The 16,512-nt window shown below is 45.8% G+C and overlaps 1 protein-coding gene and 1 long non-coding RNA gene across 4 annotated transcripts in view; one reads left to right on the plus strand and one right to left on the minus strand.

The window, feature by feature from the left end:
* LOC129683291 (uncharacterized) overlaps positions 1–16,512 on the minus strand; it is a 67,685-nt gene that overhangs the window by 50,096 nt on the left and 1,077 nt on the right. The window lies entirely within an intron of this gene.
* The window catches only part of Igf2r (insulin like growth factor 2 receptor), a 93,511-nt gene that overhangs the window by 9,415 nt on the left and 67,584 nt on the right, over positions 1–16,512 (plus strand). The window contains exon 2 of the mRNA XM_055615924.1: positions 10,252–10,391. Within this exon, the coding sequence (XP_055471899.1) occupies positions 10,252–10,391 (140 nt within the window). The remainder of the gene's footprint in view (positions 1–10,251; positions 10,392–16,512) is intronic.

Consider the following 16,512-nt stretch of genomic DNA (forward strand, 5'->3'; position numbering starts at 1 on the left):
TATCATGGGGCTGGGAGGCAGTGGGAGCCAGTGGCTTGATGGGGCTAGGAGGCAGTGGGAGCCAGTGGTATCATGGGGCTTGGCATCCCTTAATAATATAGGAGAGGACTGAGGAGCTTGAAGGGGAGCAAGGGTGGGGGCTCAACAACAAGGGTCCTCTATGCCAAGGCTCTTTGTAAAGGGAGCCTGGAAGGAAGTAAGGGGTCAACTGCATGTGACAGGGAAGAGCCTTGTGAGACCAAGGCTCTGTTTGAGACCAAAGGGGTCAGTGTGGTGGGAGTAATCTGACCAACTTCATGTGGGTTTGGGCAGGAGAGATGTCAAAATAGATGTCAAATAGTCCCAGAAGTGACTGTAATGACTCTGGAGCTATTGGAGGATCAGGAAGATGTAGAATTTGTAAAGCTGGGTACAGTGGCTCATCCCTGCAATCTTAGCACTTGGCAGGCCGAGGCAGGAAGACGAGCCTGAACTTAAAGGGGTGAGACTCAGAAACAAACAAACAAAAACCCGAAGTTCTGACTGAAGTTCTGAAGGTGTGCAGAGCACCATCTTTTCTTTCAGGTCCCTAGATGTGGTAACATCCTGCTGCCAGGAGGTAGTGGGAAGTGGCTTGTGCTGGGGCAGAGGGCATGGCAAGCCTCTTCTGTGCTGTGGTTGGTCACTTTCTGATTTGGGAACTACAGATTAAGTTACATCCATGCTCTGTAGTTTAAAAGTCTCCCCAAACTGGGGAGGTTGGTGTGCTCCTTGAGGAAGAGACAGGGTTAAGTGATTACGGTGTCATTGCTGAAGTGTGAGTTTATGGTGTTTTGTTTGTTTCTTTCTCTTTTTATTTCTTTTTTGGTTTTATTCTTAACAGGGTTTCTCTGTAGCCTTGGCTGTATACCCAGCTGGCCTCAAACTCAAAAAAGAGTTGCCTGCGTCTGCCTGCCTGAGTGCTGGGATTACAGGTGTGCACCACTGTGCCTGGCTGAGTCTGTTTCTAGGTGAGGTCCAGCTGTTCTCTGGATCTACAGGAATGGGCCTTGTGTGTTTTCCTTTGCCCAGTCTAGAGCCCCTGGCATGACCCAAGCACCTGCAGAGCAGGAGTTTTGGGACAAAACTCCTGGGACACTGTGGTCCCTCCTGGTTGGCCTTGAACTCAAGGTTGTCCTTCTGCCTCAGCCTGCTGTTGGGACTGCAAGCATGTGCCTTGGTCTACCTACTTGGTTTTGTGAAGAAATAGCATGTGCAGTCCCTGGTTGCCTCATTAGCATCACAAACTAATAAGCTGAGCTGACTGCCTAGCAGTTAAAATGCCAGTCAGCCCTCCCTGTGGTCAGGTTCCCCTCAAATTGGGGCCTTGATAGAAAGCAGAAGTTTTGAGTTGGTGCTATGCTGGTTTTAGCTTCAAAGACAACCTGCATCTACATAATGAAGCCTGTGCCATACACTGCCCCCCCCCCCCCTTTCACTTTGAGACAGTCTTTTTTCCAGGCTGGCACCGAACTTGGTATGTAGCCAAGAATGACTCTTAACATCTGACCCTCTTGTCTCCACCTGTTTAGTTCTAGAATTACAGCTGCATTTCAATACTGGTTTATACTGTGCTGGGCATTATTGAATCCAGGGCTTTGGGCATGGTAGTCATGTGCTCTACAACTAAGCAGTATCCTAATACCTTTTTTTTTTTTTTTTTGAACAAGGATTCTGTGTACCATTTCCCATCACAGATCTTTGTTTTCTTATTTTTGGTACTAAGGATGAACCTAGGCTAAAAATCCATCGAGGAAAATGCTTGACCACTGAGCTTTAATACAGCCCTGTTATGGACTTCTTTCTTTCTTGAAGTTAGGGGTAAAGCAAGAGAGCATCCATGTCATTCCTGTCTAGGGTGGGAAAATAATCCCAGTTATAGGTGAATACACCAGTTTACACAGACACAGGAAATCCACATGGATGGAGTAAGACTGAGGCTTCAAATCTTGGTCTGCAGCCCAAGTGGAGGACTTGAGCTGAGCAAACCCAGTTTCAAGGGAGGTTCCTGGTGCCTTTGTGAGGGCAGGCATTGTCTAATGTAGTGAAATTTTTGAGGATGAGAGTCCTAGCTCCTGTGCCACCCAGAAGTTCAGGTTTACCTGGCCTCTCCGTGGTGGCAGAGGCTCCTCTGTGGTGCTAGTGGTTAGATTTAGATAGTTTCGGGTTGGGGAGGCTCGGCTGCTGGCTGTTCTGAGGAGACAGTCGGGAAGAAGCTGTCTGTCTGTCTCTTTGATCTGGCGTCTTGTTATCCTTGGTCATGCATGTCCTGTATAATTCCCTTCCACCCAGTTGATGTTTGTGTCTGGTTTGGGTATGAAGTGTTCCTTCTCTCCCAAAGGCTTATGTTTTTGAACCCTTGGTCTCTAGTGGTATATAAAGTCACTGAGAATGGCTGGGTCAGTAGAGCCTTCACCAAATCAAGGGATTAATTCACAAACATTCATAATTTTATAGCATGATTGGGAAAAGGTAGCAACTTTCAGAGGTGGTGCCTCGTTGGAAGGAATGGTATCATCAGGGTGCATCTTTGGAGGCCATCTTGTCCCATGTGTCCTACTCTCCCTTCTTCCCCATGTCTGGTGACTAGACTTTCTCATCACATACCTCTTAGTGTAATGTTTAGTGATAGGGCCAGCTGACCATGTAGAGAAACTAAGAGGCAGAGTAGATCTTTCCACTTTTCAGTTGTCTGTCACATGTTTATCATAGCCATGCAGAGCCTGACTAACACTGTGCGTGCATGTATGTGCCATTTCTCAGTGCCCCTGGGTTCTAATGGAGGCCCAAATTCATCAGCACCATGTCCTTCCTGGGCAATGCCCAGGACAAAGGCCTGCTCTCCCCGCCCCCAGACCCTTGCCTGTGTCATGTGGCACTTTTCAAACCAGCTTGTCTATCTTATGAACTCAGTTCTTAAGCCATCTGAGTCCTGGGCTAGACCACAGGGCTCTCTTCTGTGCTCCTCATTGGGGATCCTCTCTCCCTATTCGTGATCTTTGGGTTTGCTCGGTTTGTAGACAAGGAAGTTGCGGTTCAGCGAGCATATGAATTCCACTCTGCTCATAGGCTGGGGTGCACAGGCAGGGTTCAAACCCAGGTCTGTGTTCTTCCACTCTTGCGCTCCCTCTTTCCCACCCTGCCTCTGCTATAGTTCACTCATGACATGGTTCAGAAACATTATTGGGCCCTGGTTGCCTATCAGCTCTGGCCCCTTAGCCTCTGAAAATGGACTTAGGTGTCACAGTTTATTTAGGGGTTCAGGCTAGATCCCCCTTACCCAATTGATTCCTGCTTCCAGAGCTCTCTGGGAAAAGCAGAGTTCTCCTTTTGAGCAGGCTTAATGTCTTTATTCACAGTCTTGTGGGTTGGTTAGAACAGGAAGTGAAGTACTTCCTTATACAATCCTGGGCTCTGCTGTGTCAAACTCATGTGTTTCCCAGTGTCATCGTCTGGTAGGGTTGGGTCACCCTACCAGGCCAGATTTTGTCTCCCTAATACACAGCCCACAAGGTCCACTTTCCCCTACCTGCCTTGCTGTAGGTACTTTAGGGACCCTGTCTTGTCTCTTCTTGATCTCTCAGTAGAGACTAGTCTGGATTTGGGATCCAGACTAGTATGAGTTCATTTGAACATATGAGCTGAGATACTGGTGGTAAGGAATGGTGAGCAGGTGTCAGCCTGAATGCCCTGTTGCAGGATTCAGGTACATATCCCCAAAGCAGAATCACATTTGGAAGTTCTTTGTCTTCAAGAATCAGAGTTGTGCTCATTGTGGATTTAGAAAATACCCAGCTATTGACTGTGCTTTGTGTGTCTCACCAACTGTTTTATTTAGAGGAAGACAAATTACAGATTCATACATGCAAACACAAACACAAAAGTGCCTTGTGTTTCTCTGTTATGCACAGTAGGCATCTGTGTCCTATAGAGGTGCTGAACTAATAGACATTTGCACTACTGAGCCTGGCTTGTAGGTTTAAGTTTATGTGTGTGATTTTGTGTATAATTTTAAAAATAATTAATAAAACAATTTATTATTTATTGTGTATGTGATATGTGTTTACAATGGCCCATGTGTGGAGGTCAGATGTTAATGTGGAAATGGCTTCTTTCCACCATGTGGGTCCCAGGGAAGTTCTGGAGATCTTCCTCAGAGTGAACTGTGCTGGTTTTTTTTTTTTTTTTTTTTTTTTTTCTAGTGAGGGGAGGACAGCTCATGTGCTTCTACACTGTCGACCATTGCTGTTGAGGAAGTTTCAGCCACCACATGCACTTTAAAGTCAGGGATAGCTCATCACACACTTAGCCATGTGTGTGACATCTGCCCTTTCCCTTTTCTTGCTGGGCCTGTTGGTTTGTGTCTGGTATTCCCAAGTTACTGATGACTGCTGAGATATACAGTCCATTTAAAAAGGAAGAAGCCAGAGTGAGTCTGAGATCAGTAAAGAGGATGCATTCTGTTCTCAGAACTCACCAGCTTAGGCTTTAATAGCCAGGCCTGAGGGAAGGAACCCTGCTGGTTTTGAGGAGTCTGAGAGCTGTGGGTGCTTTTGTAGCTTGGCATCTAGGCCAGCGCACAAGTAGCCTACTTTTGAGTACCATGTGGTATGGACCTCAGTGCTGCTCCCAGGGTTTTGATGGAGGCCACCAGTTCTAAGATGGGCTCATCCATTCTGAGAAGTTGCCTTTCTCCAAGATCCTTATGAGTTTTGACATCATACGCAGGAAAGGGAGGGGGTTTTATAACTCAGATGTGCCTATAAAGGCACATTTTAATGTGTTATTGAATAGAACTGTAGTGTGCACGGCTGGCTGTGAGGTAAAGCAGGAATTAGGACTGTGTCACATCTGCCCTCTTACTGGTTGTGTGTGTGCAACAATATTGAACTGTAAAGTTTTAGAGAGCTTTTCAGTGCTGTCATTGAAACTAAATATTTTCTGAAAAATTTAAAATGTGTTAAAAATTTAGAGCACATGGGACGGTTGATCCTAGCAGTGGAGCTCTTATGTTTGGTGCTCAGCAACCTGGGTTTGTTCTTGGCTTAGCCACTTCACAGTGGGGTGACACCAGGTAAGGTCAGATTTTTTTCTGAGGCATGGGGCTTTGCCTCCTAAGCCGAGGAATTCAAGAGAGTTGAAGATGGAGCCAGATGGGTTAGATCTCACTTAGGGTTAGTGCTGAGAGGAGCCATGTTCTGAGACACACAGAGCCCAGTGGGGCCTCATATATGTTAGTATGAAGCAAGCAAACTCTGTGGCTTAGCTATCACTTTAGCCTGGCTTCCTTTCTAATCTTTTGGTGAATAGTAGTTCCCTGGAGCTGAAGTGCAGGTGACTTCAGGGTGGCTGTGGCCAGAAAAGTAGACAGGTCTTGGTGACTTAGACTAAAGAACTTAATTAAAGAAGACATTTTTTTGTGTCCCAGAATCACCATTTTTCTAATGTTTTTGAGACAGTGTCTCATATAGCCCAGTATGATGTTCTACTTGCTTTGTAGCTATTGGTGACCTTGAGTTTTTGACTCTACCTTTCACATGCCGGGAATACAGGCATATCCCACTGAGCCTACTTCTGTGTGGTACTTGGGATGGAACTCAGGGCCTCTGGATTAGTTACTTTTTTGCTGCTGTGATAAAACACCATAAAAGCAACTTGCAGAAGGAAGGGTTTATTTGGGCTTAGGGTTCCAGAGGGAGACTTTTTAATAGTGGAAAAGGCAGCAGATGGCTGAAGCAAGAAACTGAGAGACATTTCCCTTCACAGGCATTCCATCCACAGGCAGGGAGTTCTGAGAAAACTGGAAGCTGGGTATGGCCGTGAACTCTCAAAGCCTTCCCCCTAGTGACAAGCTTCCTTCAGCAAGGCTCCACCTCCTAACAGTTCATAACTTGCCCAAGAGCACCACTAACTAGGAAATCACATGTTCAAATACATGTGCCTTTAGCGGCATTTTTTTTCATTCAAACCACCATAGACTCATGTATGCTAGGTTAGCACTATATACACCGGCTGAGCTATGTCCTCAGCTGAGAATCTTTTTCTCTACACAAGAAATAAATAGATACCATGTTGGAAAAGCGGTTTGTGGGCTATCCTGTCCCTGCTGGCTGGGTTCTGGAGGCAGGAGTTATGTTCTGGACTAGCGTGTCAGGCCACAGACACTGTGTACCTGTGCTCACATCCTGTGGCTTAGCTGTGCCTCTGGCATGGGGAATTTATAACTGGAGCTTTTGCAAGTGAGCCTAGAAACTAGTTTTTACAATTAGATGGGCAATTGGGGTTTTGGCTTGCTTTTCTTTGTTTCCTTTTTGAAGTGATGTCTTGTTTTTTAGCCCTAACAGGGCTCAATGATGCCCTTGCCTCCGCCTCCTGAGTACTGAGATTATAGGTGTACCCGCTGCCACTTCTGGGACTGTTGCTCATTTTCAGAACCAGGGTTTCCCCAGAAGAGCAGTTCTGGCTACAACTGGATGTCTTCATTTGAGGAGAGTGACTGAATTTTGCAAGGGTTGGGACAGAGGGCAGGGATTCCAGGCTGTGTTTCAAGCTGACTCTGGGTTTTACAGTTTCTCACTGCCTCACCTCCTCCATTGCAGTCCTCAAAGAAGATGGAACTCAGTGAGGAGCCTGAGTTAACAGTAGAGAGCTGTGAGCATGCCCACTGGACTTCACTCCTGTGCTTTAGTTGTGCCGCTGTAGCAAGTCTGCCTACTATTTGGGTGTGAGTGGAGACCTCATGTTCACACAACTGCTGGCTGTTTTCTCAGAGCCTTGCGTTAAGAGATTCACACTTAAGGCTTTGTTACCTGTTTGTGTTAGAGAGCTGTCCTCCCTGCCTGCCCTGGATTGGTCTTGTGTAAACTTGAATGAGGGTGGACTTTGGGGGCCTCTCAGCTCAGGTGCCTTACTTGCTTAGCAGGGAACTGTTGTTACAGGATGGAATTTTAATTTTTTTTCTAAAAGACAAACGTCATGCTTAGTTTATTGTCTCTCAAAGATATAACCATACACTGTAGTCTCTGTGCCCTTACTCTTGGGTTAATATGATCATGCTGATTTTTCAACTTTTTATAGATTCCATTTTAAGAATGGTTGCAGCCTAGGCCATTTTGGCTGCTTGGCCTTTGGCCTGCCAGAAACTTAAAGTCATCTAGTTTATAATTTCAAATGTGACTTCTACTGTTTATTTTTCTTTGCTTTTCTTTATTGAGACAAGGTCTCATCTCACTGGATAGCCCTGGCTGACCTGAACTCTTAAGGTAGACCAGGCTAGCTTCAAACTCAACAGAGATCAACTTCCTGAGCACTGGGATTAAATAGGCATGGACCACTATGCCTGGCCTGAAATGGGGTCTTAGTTGGTCCAGGTTAGGCTAGGTGTCACTGTGTAGCCAGGGTTGACTTTGAACTAACGATCCTCCTTCCTACACCCCCAGTGCTAGAATAACAGGTGTGTTCCACTGCACCATCATGCTTGGCTTCAGACATGCAGCCTCTTATAAAAAAGGCATTTCTCATCTTTCTGCTTGTGAGCCTAGCTTTTAATGGTTGAGCCATCTCTCCAGCCCTACAGACATGGCATTTCTCCAAAAGCACTGCCATGTTACATGTTACAAGGGCACATGTATCCAGTTAGCTCACCTTTACTATACTGCAGAGCTAACCCCCATGAGTTTCCTGACACATTATTTCAGTTGCGTGATGGTGCTCCTGTGCCAGACATAATATTCAAGTGTTAACAGCCTGCAGGGTGATAGGTTTCAGTTTAGAAGACAGTGCAATCGTTCCTTTGCTCTTAAGTGAGGCAACTCAGCTGAGCTAGCATGGGGCCCCCAGGAGCTGTGGGTTGAGTTTCATGGCGCTGAGGGCATCTGCCTACGGAGTGCTGCTCATTTCCAAAGAAAATCTGTTCAAGGACTTCAGTAGGTAATAGGATCTGCCCTCCCTATTTATATCACTTCCACTTTGATAAATCTGTATGAGCTACAAATAGAAAAAAGTAGCCTGTTCTTTCTGACTTCTGTGCAGCTCACTTCACACTTTTCATTTCTCTTCTACTTGGATTTCTTTAGACTGTAAGGAGCTGTAATGATACAATAGGCTAAAATTTTCAATGAACTGCCTGCCAGCTTTGAAACACTTAATCACAGGTCCCAAATTAGCATTTTCACTGTAACACCATAACAATAGGAATGTACTAATATCCTGCAAATCACTAGCTAAAGTTTCTATGTGCTGTGGCCTTCATTTGCTTCAGGTAAATGCAGATGGGGCGTGGCTGTCCCACCTTAGTGGCCTCCCCACTTGCTGCTGAGTCCTCAGTCCTCCAGCTCAGACCAAGTCGATGCTGCTTGTCAGCCAGGGCTCAGAGTAAGTTACAGTTTAGATTTCCCAGCCTGACATAGCTGGTGATCACTGGCTTGTCTCCACTGGCAGAGTTTGCAACAGAGATTGTTCGTACTTACTTATTTTCCTTCCTTAACTGAAATGGGCCCTGAAGGGGCCCTGGGAACTTCTGTCATTCTGTACCTGTTGCCTTTCTCATTGAGTACTTAAGAAGCCCTCTGGCTGGGCATCTGTAATCCCAGCACTGGGGAGACATAGGCAGAAGGATATCTACAAGTTTCAGACTCCACCCCCCCAAAAAAAATACATACTGTGAAACAAATTAAGTCCCCCCCTCCCCAAAGAAAAGCCAGTTCTTGCTTTAAAGCCTGACTTCACCCCAAGGCCCAGCACTTAAAAGTAACCGGTTTTTCAGGTTTGTACTATCTTAGTGGCCACAAATTCCAGGACACTCAGTCACCTGCCAGATGCTCTTAACACCTTTGCTTTTAGGCAAAGGGGGTAATGGGGGGAGGTGAGGAGAGTTGCTTGCCTATGATGCTAGTGGTGCCTGGGAAATAAACTAACCAGGAGGGGCTCAGTACCTGGTTGCTTTGGCAACTTCTCTGGGTACTTCTGTGAGGCAGTATTCATAGGGTCAGATGTGGTCAATTGGGAATGGGTGGGGGCTGGCTCACCTCTCCACCTCTGGGGAGGCTTATTCCAGCAAGTCTGATTTATTTAGCCTTTCAAGAAACTTTTTACCCACTCTCTTTCTTTTCTCTTTTCACTCTTGCTGAGAAATGAACTCCGGTTTGTAGAATGGGCAAAACATTCTCCGAGGGAAGAGTAGAGGATTGAAAATAATTACTTGGGACAGAACTAAAAACCTCAATGATTTTTGTTCCAGGTGTTCAGGTTGATGATAGCATTTAGAGTGGGTTCTGCAGAGCTCTGTAGTGAGTCAGCCTGCAGTAGGTCTTGTCTCGTTTCAAGGCAGATGACAGTTCTTAGAATAGCTGTCCTATCAGTTCAGGTCCAAACTGTAGTCTGTACCAAAAGCAGGCCTGCTTTATACATTTATTATTATTATTATTATTATTATTATTATTATTATTATTATTATTATTATAAATATCAGAATAAAAAACTTGGGGTGGGGATGGAGCTCAGTTGGTAGAGTGCTTGCCTAACATGCAGCTAAGCCCTGGGTTTGGTTCCCAGACCACATATGTCTAGGTGTGGGGCAGCAGAAGTCTATAATCTCAGCATTCAGGAGATGGAGGCAGGGGCAGCAGAAGTTCCCCTTGTCTCAAAAAAAAAAAAAAAAAAAAAAAAAAAGTAAGAAACTTGAGAGTTAAGAACAATCCCTTGGAGGGCATGGAGAGATGGCTTAGCAGTTACCTTGGCTGGGTTAGATTCCTAGCACCCTAATGGCAGCTCACAAGTGCCTGTAACTCCAGGTCCAGAGGAACTGTTACCTTCCTCTGGACTCCTGGGGCAGAGCACAGAAACACATGCTGGCAAAACACCCATGTACATAAAATAATAATAATTCAAAATAAAATAAAACACAAAAGCCCGTTGGATCTTCAGCACTCTGGGGTGACTGGACCAGTCCCACCCCACACAGCGTGACTCTGGCAGTTGCTTGCCTAAGTCGATGTTCTCAGAACAAGAGTGGATTTGAGTGTTCTGAGGTTCTCCTGCCCAGGTAGTGCCTGGTGAATTCTACCCTGGCTGCTTTTCAAAACTTTATGCTCCATTTGACTTGGCATTTTTGGTTAACAGAAGGGCCTTCTTGTTTGTAGAAGTTAAAGCAAATATGGCTAGAATGACAAACTAGAGAGACATTAATTATTGTCAGATCAATGACAGTGACAAGTTTTCTTTCTTTCTTTCTAGTTACACATGGGAAGCTGTTGATTCCAAAAATAATGCAGTTTATAAAATCAATGTCTGTGAAAACGTGGATATTCCCGGATGTGGGCCGACAAGTGCTGTTTGTATGTGTGACTTAAAGACAAAAACCTGTCGATCAGTGGGTAAGTAAAGCTCCTTTTCTATAGGCATGACCCATGATAAATTCAATGTGCACAGTTCCGTGTTTATAATATAGTGTCTAACAGACATTTTCTAAAAGATCATTTGTCTGTGAGTTTGCCTCGTGGGTTTAGGTGTCTACTGGGGCCAGAAGAAGACATGAGACCCCTGCAGCTAGAGCTACCAGGTGTTTCTGAGTCCCCAGACATGGTGCTGGGAACTGGATGTAGGGTTTCTGGAGGAGGAGCAAGTGCTTGTGCCTGCTGAGCCGCCTCTCCAACCCCTAGGCATTCTATAATAGCTTTTTTTTTTTTAAAGTTAAAGACAGGTGTTTTTTCTGTGTAGACCCCTGGCCATGCTTTCACATAATGCCTCTCACCTCTTCTACACCCAGGTGAGCTTTATAACTTAAAAACGGTAAAAGACATTTTAGGGTCAAAAATGCTCACATCTTCCAGAGAATGTGAGGGTTTTTTCCCCCCCAGCACCCATGCTGTACTCACAACTCACAGCTCACAACTGTCTGTACCATCGCCTTCAGGTGTTTTGACACCCTCTCTGTCTTCCACTGGCTACTACATACAGGTGACACACTTTGATTTTTTACTTTAAATGTCCAGTATGAGATAACATAAGATAATTTCCACATAGTGAGTAGCATGCAGAACAGGGAAAGAGCTGAAGGTGGTAACCATATTAGGTTATGAGTTAGTTATGGTACAAATCAGTAGTGTCCAGTCTCATTTTATTTTTCATATCTAAGCATTCTTCTTAGACCATCAACACTTCCTGAGAGAGCTGTGAGGTCTTTCTCCTGTTGATGACTTCATTCTTTGCCTTTTTAAAATGTTTCTTTTGAGGGGAAGGGGGTTGTTATTATTACTCTAAATTTGATTGTAATTATCTTTTTGTCATTAAAATTGGGGGCATTTAAAATTTCAACAGTAGCTATTTATCAATATCTAAAAATTAAGTTTGCTAAAAATGGACTAGTTTTCTGGTAATTAGATTAAAAGGCAGATCAGCTTAGAGAAACAGAAAAACCCATGCTTACAGTGATTGTGCCCATGGCTTTAGACTTCAGGGGTATATTAGTAATGAACGGTTCATATTTACGTCTTTGTGATTTCACGTTATTGACACAATAAACCACAGCTCTTACCTCAGAGGCACTAAGAGAGATAGTTTATTGTGGAGCTAAATATGAATGGCCAAGCCCTGGAAAGATGGTGCCTATGTCAGCCTTAGGTTCCATGCTCCTATGTAAAGCAGTTTTACAGTAGCAGATGCAAGAAAGTTATAAACCAAGGCAATTGGGGGAAAGAAAAAAAGCACAGGGAATCAGGTTGCAGGCCTCAGATGTTAGCTGACAGCATTCTTGGCCTGTCCATTGGTGAGTATTAGGGTCTTCTTAAGTTAGTACATCCCAAAGGGTTACCTGCTTATCAGGATGTTAGATCTTAAACAGAGATGGACAAGGAAATTTTTTGCGTGTGTATGTTGTTGCCTGTGTGTGTGTGTGTGTGTGTGTGTGTGTGTGTGTGTGTGTGTAGGGGCCTGGTTAGGGTGCGGTAGTGCTGTGGCTAAAGATAGCCTTAAAAGAAATTGTAATTAGACTATGGGATTGGCAACATTTTACACTCTCCGTAGTCACAGAAGTTTTTTGTTTTTGTTTTTTTTTAATTTTTGGTCAACCTATTCAGAGATTCTTTCTTATTATCATACTCTCTTATTATAAGAGAGTTGAGCTTATGCAGGAATTCATGATTGCAGTTGACCCTGTTGGCCAAGAACCACCGTTTGTGCTAGTGTAGGATGGGAGTTTTGGAGGTAGACTTGGGTAGGGCGTGCTGTATTATTTATTGAATTAGTTATGAGCCCAGGAAGGCCCAGATCTAATATAGACAAGGCTGAGCTGTGGGCAGAATAGCAGTTTTCAGGAGGATACAGCTGATCAGAGCCATTAAGAAACCCCTGAGTCCTGTCAAAACTTCTGTATCTATATCTATCTGATGTAACACTCAGGGACAGTTTGGCATAATGGAGTAGAGGGAACAGATGAAGGTACAGTGGATTTATAGAACCATATTGACTACATGGTTCCCTCTGTATTTATAGTTACTTTAGCTCCATAAACCATGTGACTTAAATTTGACATGATTAGAAGTGAAAATGGGACTCTGGAAACAGTCACTGTAGTAGTCATTGTTTTAATTAGCAAAATACAAATATTGCTTTTAGTCCAAGCTAAGTGTACTATAGGACATCTTGGTGGGCCTTTTAAGAAAATGAGGCAGAGAGTACTCAGATTCCAGCAATACTCAGCAAGCTGAGACTGCTTATTAGAACAGAGAGAATGAATGTTACCTCCTCCCTCCCTGCCCCCCAGCTATCAGGAAGTTCCAGCTGTCTTTACGGTCTACCTGGGAGCTGGCTGAGTTGTTTTCCATACCAGGTTTTCTGCAGGTGGAGGGGATGGTAAGGCTGGGGTTAAACAATTCCTCAATAGCCTGGGGTTATCTCCCAATACAGCCTGACTCAATTCCTCCTGGCCTGAGAATATTACCTAACTCTTCTGACTCAGGAGGTAAAGGGGAAAAGGACAGGGGTCATAGTTTCTGGGAGGCTGCTTTCTTGGAGGCCTTAGAATCTAGGGGGTGGCTGTGATGGTCTCAAAGGTTGTGGGGCACATTGACTCTTCCAGGTTGTATAAAGCCTGATACCCTTCTGCCATGAAGAGTTTGGTGACCCCCTGGGTAGTATAAACTTAGTCTTTGTTGGAGGAACTTGGTGAAACAGCTAAAAAGGCAAGGACCAAAGAATTAAGTTGTAAAATCTGAACAGTTGGGCCTGCCATGTGGTTCAGGTATCTTTCCAGAAGTATTTTCCCCCTACCTTTTTCTTTCTAATAATGAATTGTCTAGCATTTTCCCATAATAGGCTGGATTGGTGCATGTATTTTTCCAGCACTCTTCCCCTAGGAAGACATAGATGCCTCCATTTCAGCAGTCATAGCTAGTTCTCTGCTGGCTGGGAGGACCACTGTAGCCAGGGATTCTATTTGATTTTGTAAGCTGACTATACCTTGTTGTACGCCTGTCAGGTTTCCCCTAATCTAATTGGTCAGTTGTCTGTGTTGTACCTGTTGGAGCCCTATCACTGCTGTGCTAGTGGCTGATGTTCCTGCTAGGTCCGTCCCCAGGAGGTCAGGGTTGTTATGGACAAGACACTGATAGACTTAACATCCCGGAAACATCTTAAGTCCAGGGTGAGGAAGACTGGCAGGTTTCCCTCTTGGTTAGCAAGTGTATGTTATTGCTGTCTTGATGTGCCGATAAGTCCCATTTGGTGCCCTTGCCTTGGGAACCAAGTGGGTATAATTTGTTTCCTGTCCTGAATTCATTTGGCCTCTCCAGCTATCTGAATCAGGGGGTACTGCTAAGCACAGTTGCCTGGCTGTTCTGTGCTAGGTTGGTTACCTACCCCAGTGTATATCGTTTGGCTGCCCTCAAACAGATCCAGCAACTCTTCCCTAGCTCTGGGTCATGCACAGCAAGGCATGGCTGGAATTCTCCAGTGCTACCATTTTTTTATGAGAGGAGTATTGAGATTAAAGAAGGGGTGACTATCATTGTGGTGTCTAGGTCTTGGATGTTTGTACTCACAGGAGCAGAAACTAGAGACAATTGTAAAAGTTTGGAGGAGGCCCTTTGCCCATGGATGTATAATCTAAATTTGAAGTTGTGGGTACCCCATGTGGATTCTTTTCCTGATCAGCTCCCAAATATGTCACACTGATGACACCCCCTACTTCCTGTATAGGACTCAACTCCCTATCCCTTTGAGGGTGCCTCTCCCATGCTCCTGGGCCAGCAAAATCAACATCAGAGTATTTGAGGAAGGACTAGTAGGTATCTCCCCATCCATTTTATGTTTTCAAGGGATTGTAGGTAGCCATATTGAGCAGTCAGTCCTAGAGTTTATGCTATAAGGGTTTATTATAACTTGAGCTTGTTTAGGGTAGGAGGTGGGAATCCCTGTCCGCTGGAAGGAAAATTTGCAGGGCTCTTGTTGAGGACAGTTAGTCATATTGATTGGGATCCCAGAACTGGGTGGCCCATAGAGAGTAAGGCTGCCCAAGTTCATGGTAATTATCCAGTCACAAAAGGGGAGGAGTGGGAGGAGGCTGCAGATCAGAAGGGGGTTGTAGGCTTTGAGGGGTCTGGGCTGGAAAGGCAGATAAGCAAGCCATATAGTGTTGCAGAGAACATGCTCATCTGGTAGGGAGTGAGGGGCTGAAATGTTCCTTGTAAACCAAGGCTAAACTGGGATGGTCTGCATTGGGCCCAGTGCCAGCAATATGTTTTCCTGTGTTGCATCCAGGAAAAGCAGAACTTGGAATGTACTCAGGGGTATCTGGGATATGGAGTGGACAAAGATGTTGGTGGTTATTCCTCAGTGATTAATGGGAACTGCAGAGCCTGTCTGCTATGAACTTGGTAGGGCTTAGAGGTGAGGAATTAAACACCTTGACCAAAAAGCAAGTTGGGGAGGGAAGGGCTTATTCGGCTTACACTTCTACATCATAGTTCATAATTAAAGTCAGGGCAGGGACTCAAAAAGGGAAGGAATCTGGAGGCAGGAGCTGATGCAGAGACCATAGAGGGGTGCTTTTTACTGGCTTGCTTCCCATGGCATGCTCAGCTTGTTTCTTATAGGACCACCAACCTAACCAGGGATAGCAACACCCACAATGTCCCCTTCCCCCACATTGGTCACTAATTGAGAAAATGCTGTATTTCATGGAGGATTTCCTTCACTAAGACTCCTTCTCTGGTGACTCTAGCTTGTGTCAGGTTGACACAAAACTGTATGGGGGGGAGGGGGAGACAGTACAACGGGATGGGGGGTTGGGTGGGAACAATGGTCTGTCTGATTGATCTTCAGGGGCTCTGGACCAAGTGATAAGAACCACTGCGTTTTTTCTTTTTAGTCTAAAATTGAGAATAGGAGTGTTGTAATGAGAACTAGAGGATTGTTAAAAGAGCTGTTTGTAGTAGTCACTCCAGGCTTAAGACCATAGTGGGTGGTGGGAGCGAGAGGATAATTAGTCCTGGATGACAAAAGCAGATAGGTCTTTCCAGGTTATAAAAACAGGATCATTATGGTTAGTTGTTGCGGGGTTTGACGTGTGTCCCAGACTAGACTAGAGGCTATGGGTGGACCAAAGGATACGCTGAGAAATGTTGGGGGGGGGGAAGGGGTTGCGGGTGTGACCCGACAGACCGTCCATCATCCTTTAGCCCCATTGTCTGCAGCTCAGACAAGCCTTGGGAGTGTCGCCCTGGGTTAAGGGCATTCCTTAGCGCAATGGTCAGCTTGATCGCAGCTAAAACAATGCAAGGCGCCCTCATACAGCGTGGTGCAGTGCAGAACCCTAGTGCAGCAACGTTGCTTGGCGCGGCACCCTCTCGTGGTCCCTATTCCGCTGTGGAACTGTCCCTCCCCTTTCGCGGAGCCTTCCTTTACTGGCGCTGCAGCCCTGCGCGTGGCCAGGATCGCTCACATCCCTGATCGCACCGCCCCTTGTGCTGAGCTCTGGCTTGTGCCGCACCCTTGCTCGGAAACCTCCAAACCCTCTCCTTGCTCAGAGGCCTCACACGGCACAGTCGCGCGGCTTGGATCGCGGAATCCTCCGAATCCTTCCCTTTCCTTACAGCCCTCACACGGCACAGTCGCAGATCGCAAAACTCTCAGAATTCTCCCTTTTCGTACGGCCCAGATCGCGGAACCCACGGAATCCGTCCCTTTCGGGCTGCGGCCCAGATCGCGGCACCCACCGAATCCTTCCCTTTCGGGCTGCGGCCCAGATCGCGGCACCCACCGAATCCTAATCCTCCCCTTTCATGCCGCGGCCCGGATTGCGGAACCCACGTGCCGCGGCCCAGATCGCGAAACCCTCGGAATCCTCCTCTTTCACACCACGGCCCTGATCGCGGAACCCTCAGAATCTTCCCCTTTCGCGCCGCGGCCCAGATCGCGAAACCCTCGGAATCTTCCCCTTTCGCGCCGCGGCCCTGATCGCGGAACCCTCGGAATCTTCCCCTTTCATGCCGCGGCCCT

This window comes from Psammomys obesus, unplaced genomic scaffold, assembly GCF_907164565.1.
Source record: "Psammomys obesus unplaced genomic scaffold, mPsaObe1.curated_primary_1811, whole genome shotgun sequence".
Classification (NCBI taxonomy): Eukaryota; Metazoa; Chordata; class Mammalia; order Rodentia; family Muridae; genus Psammomys; species Psammomys obesus.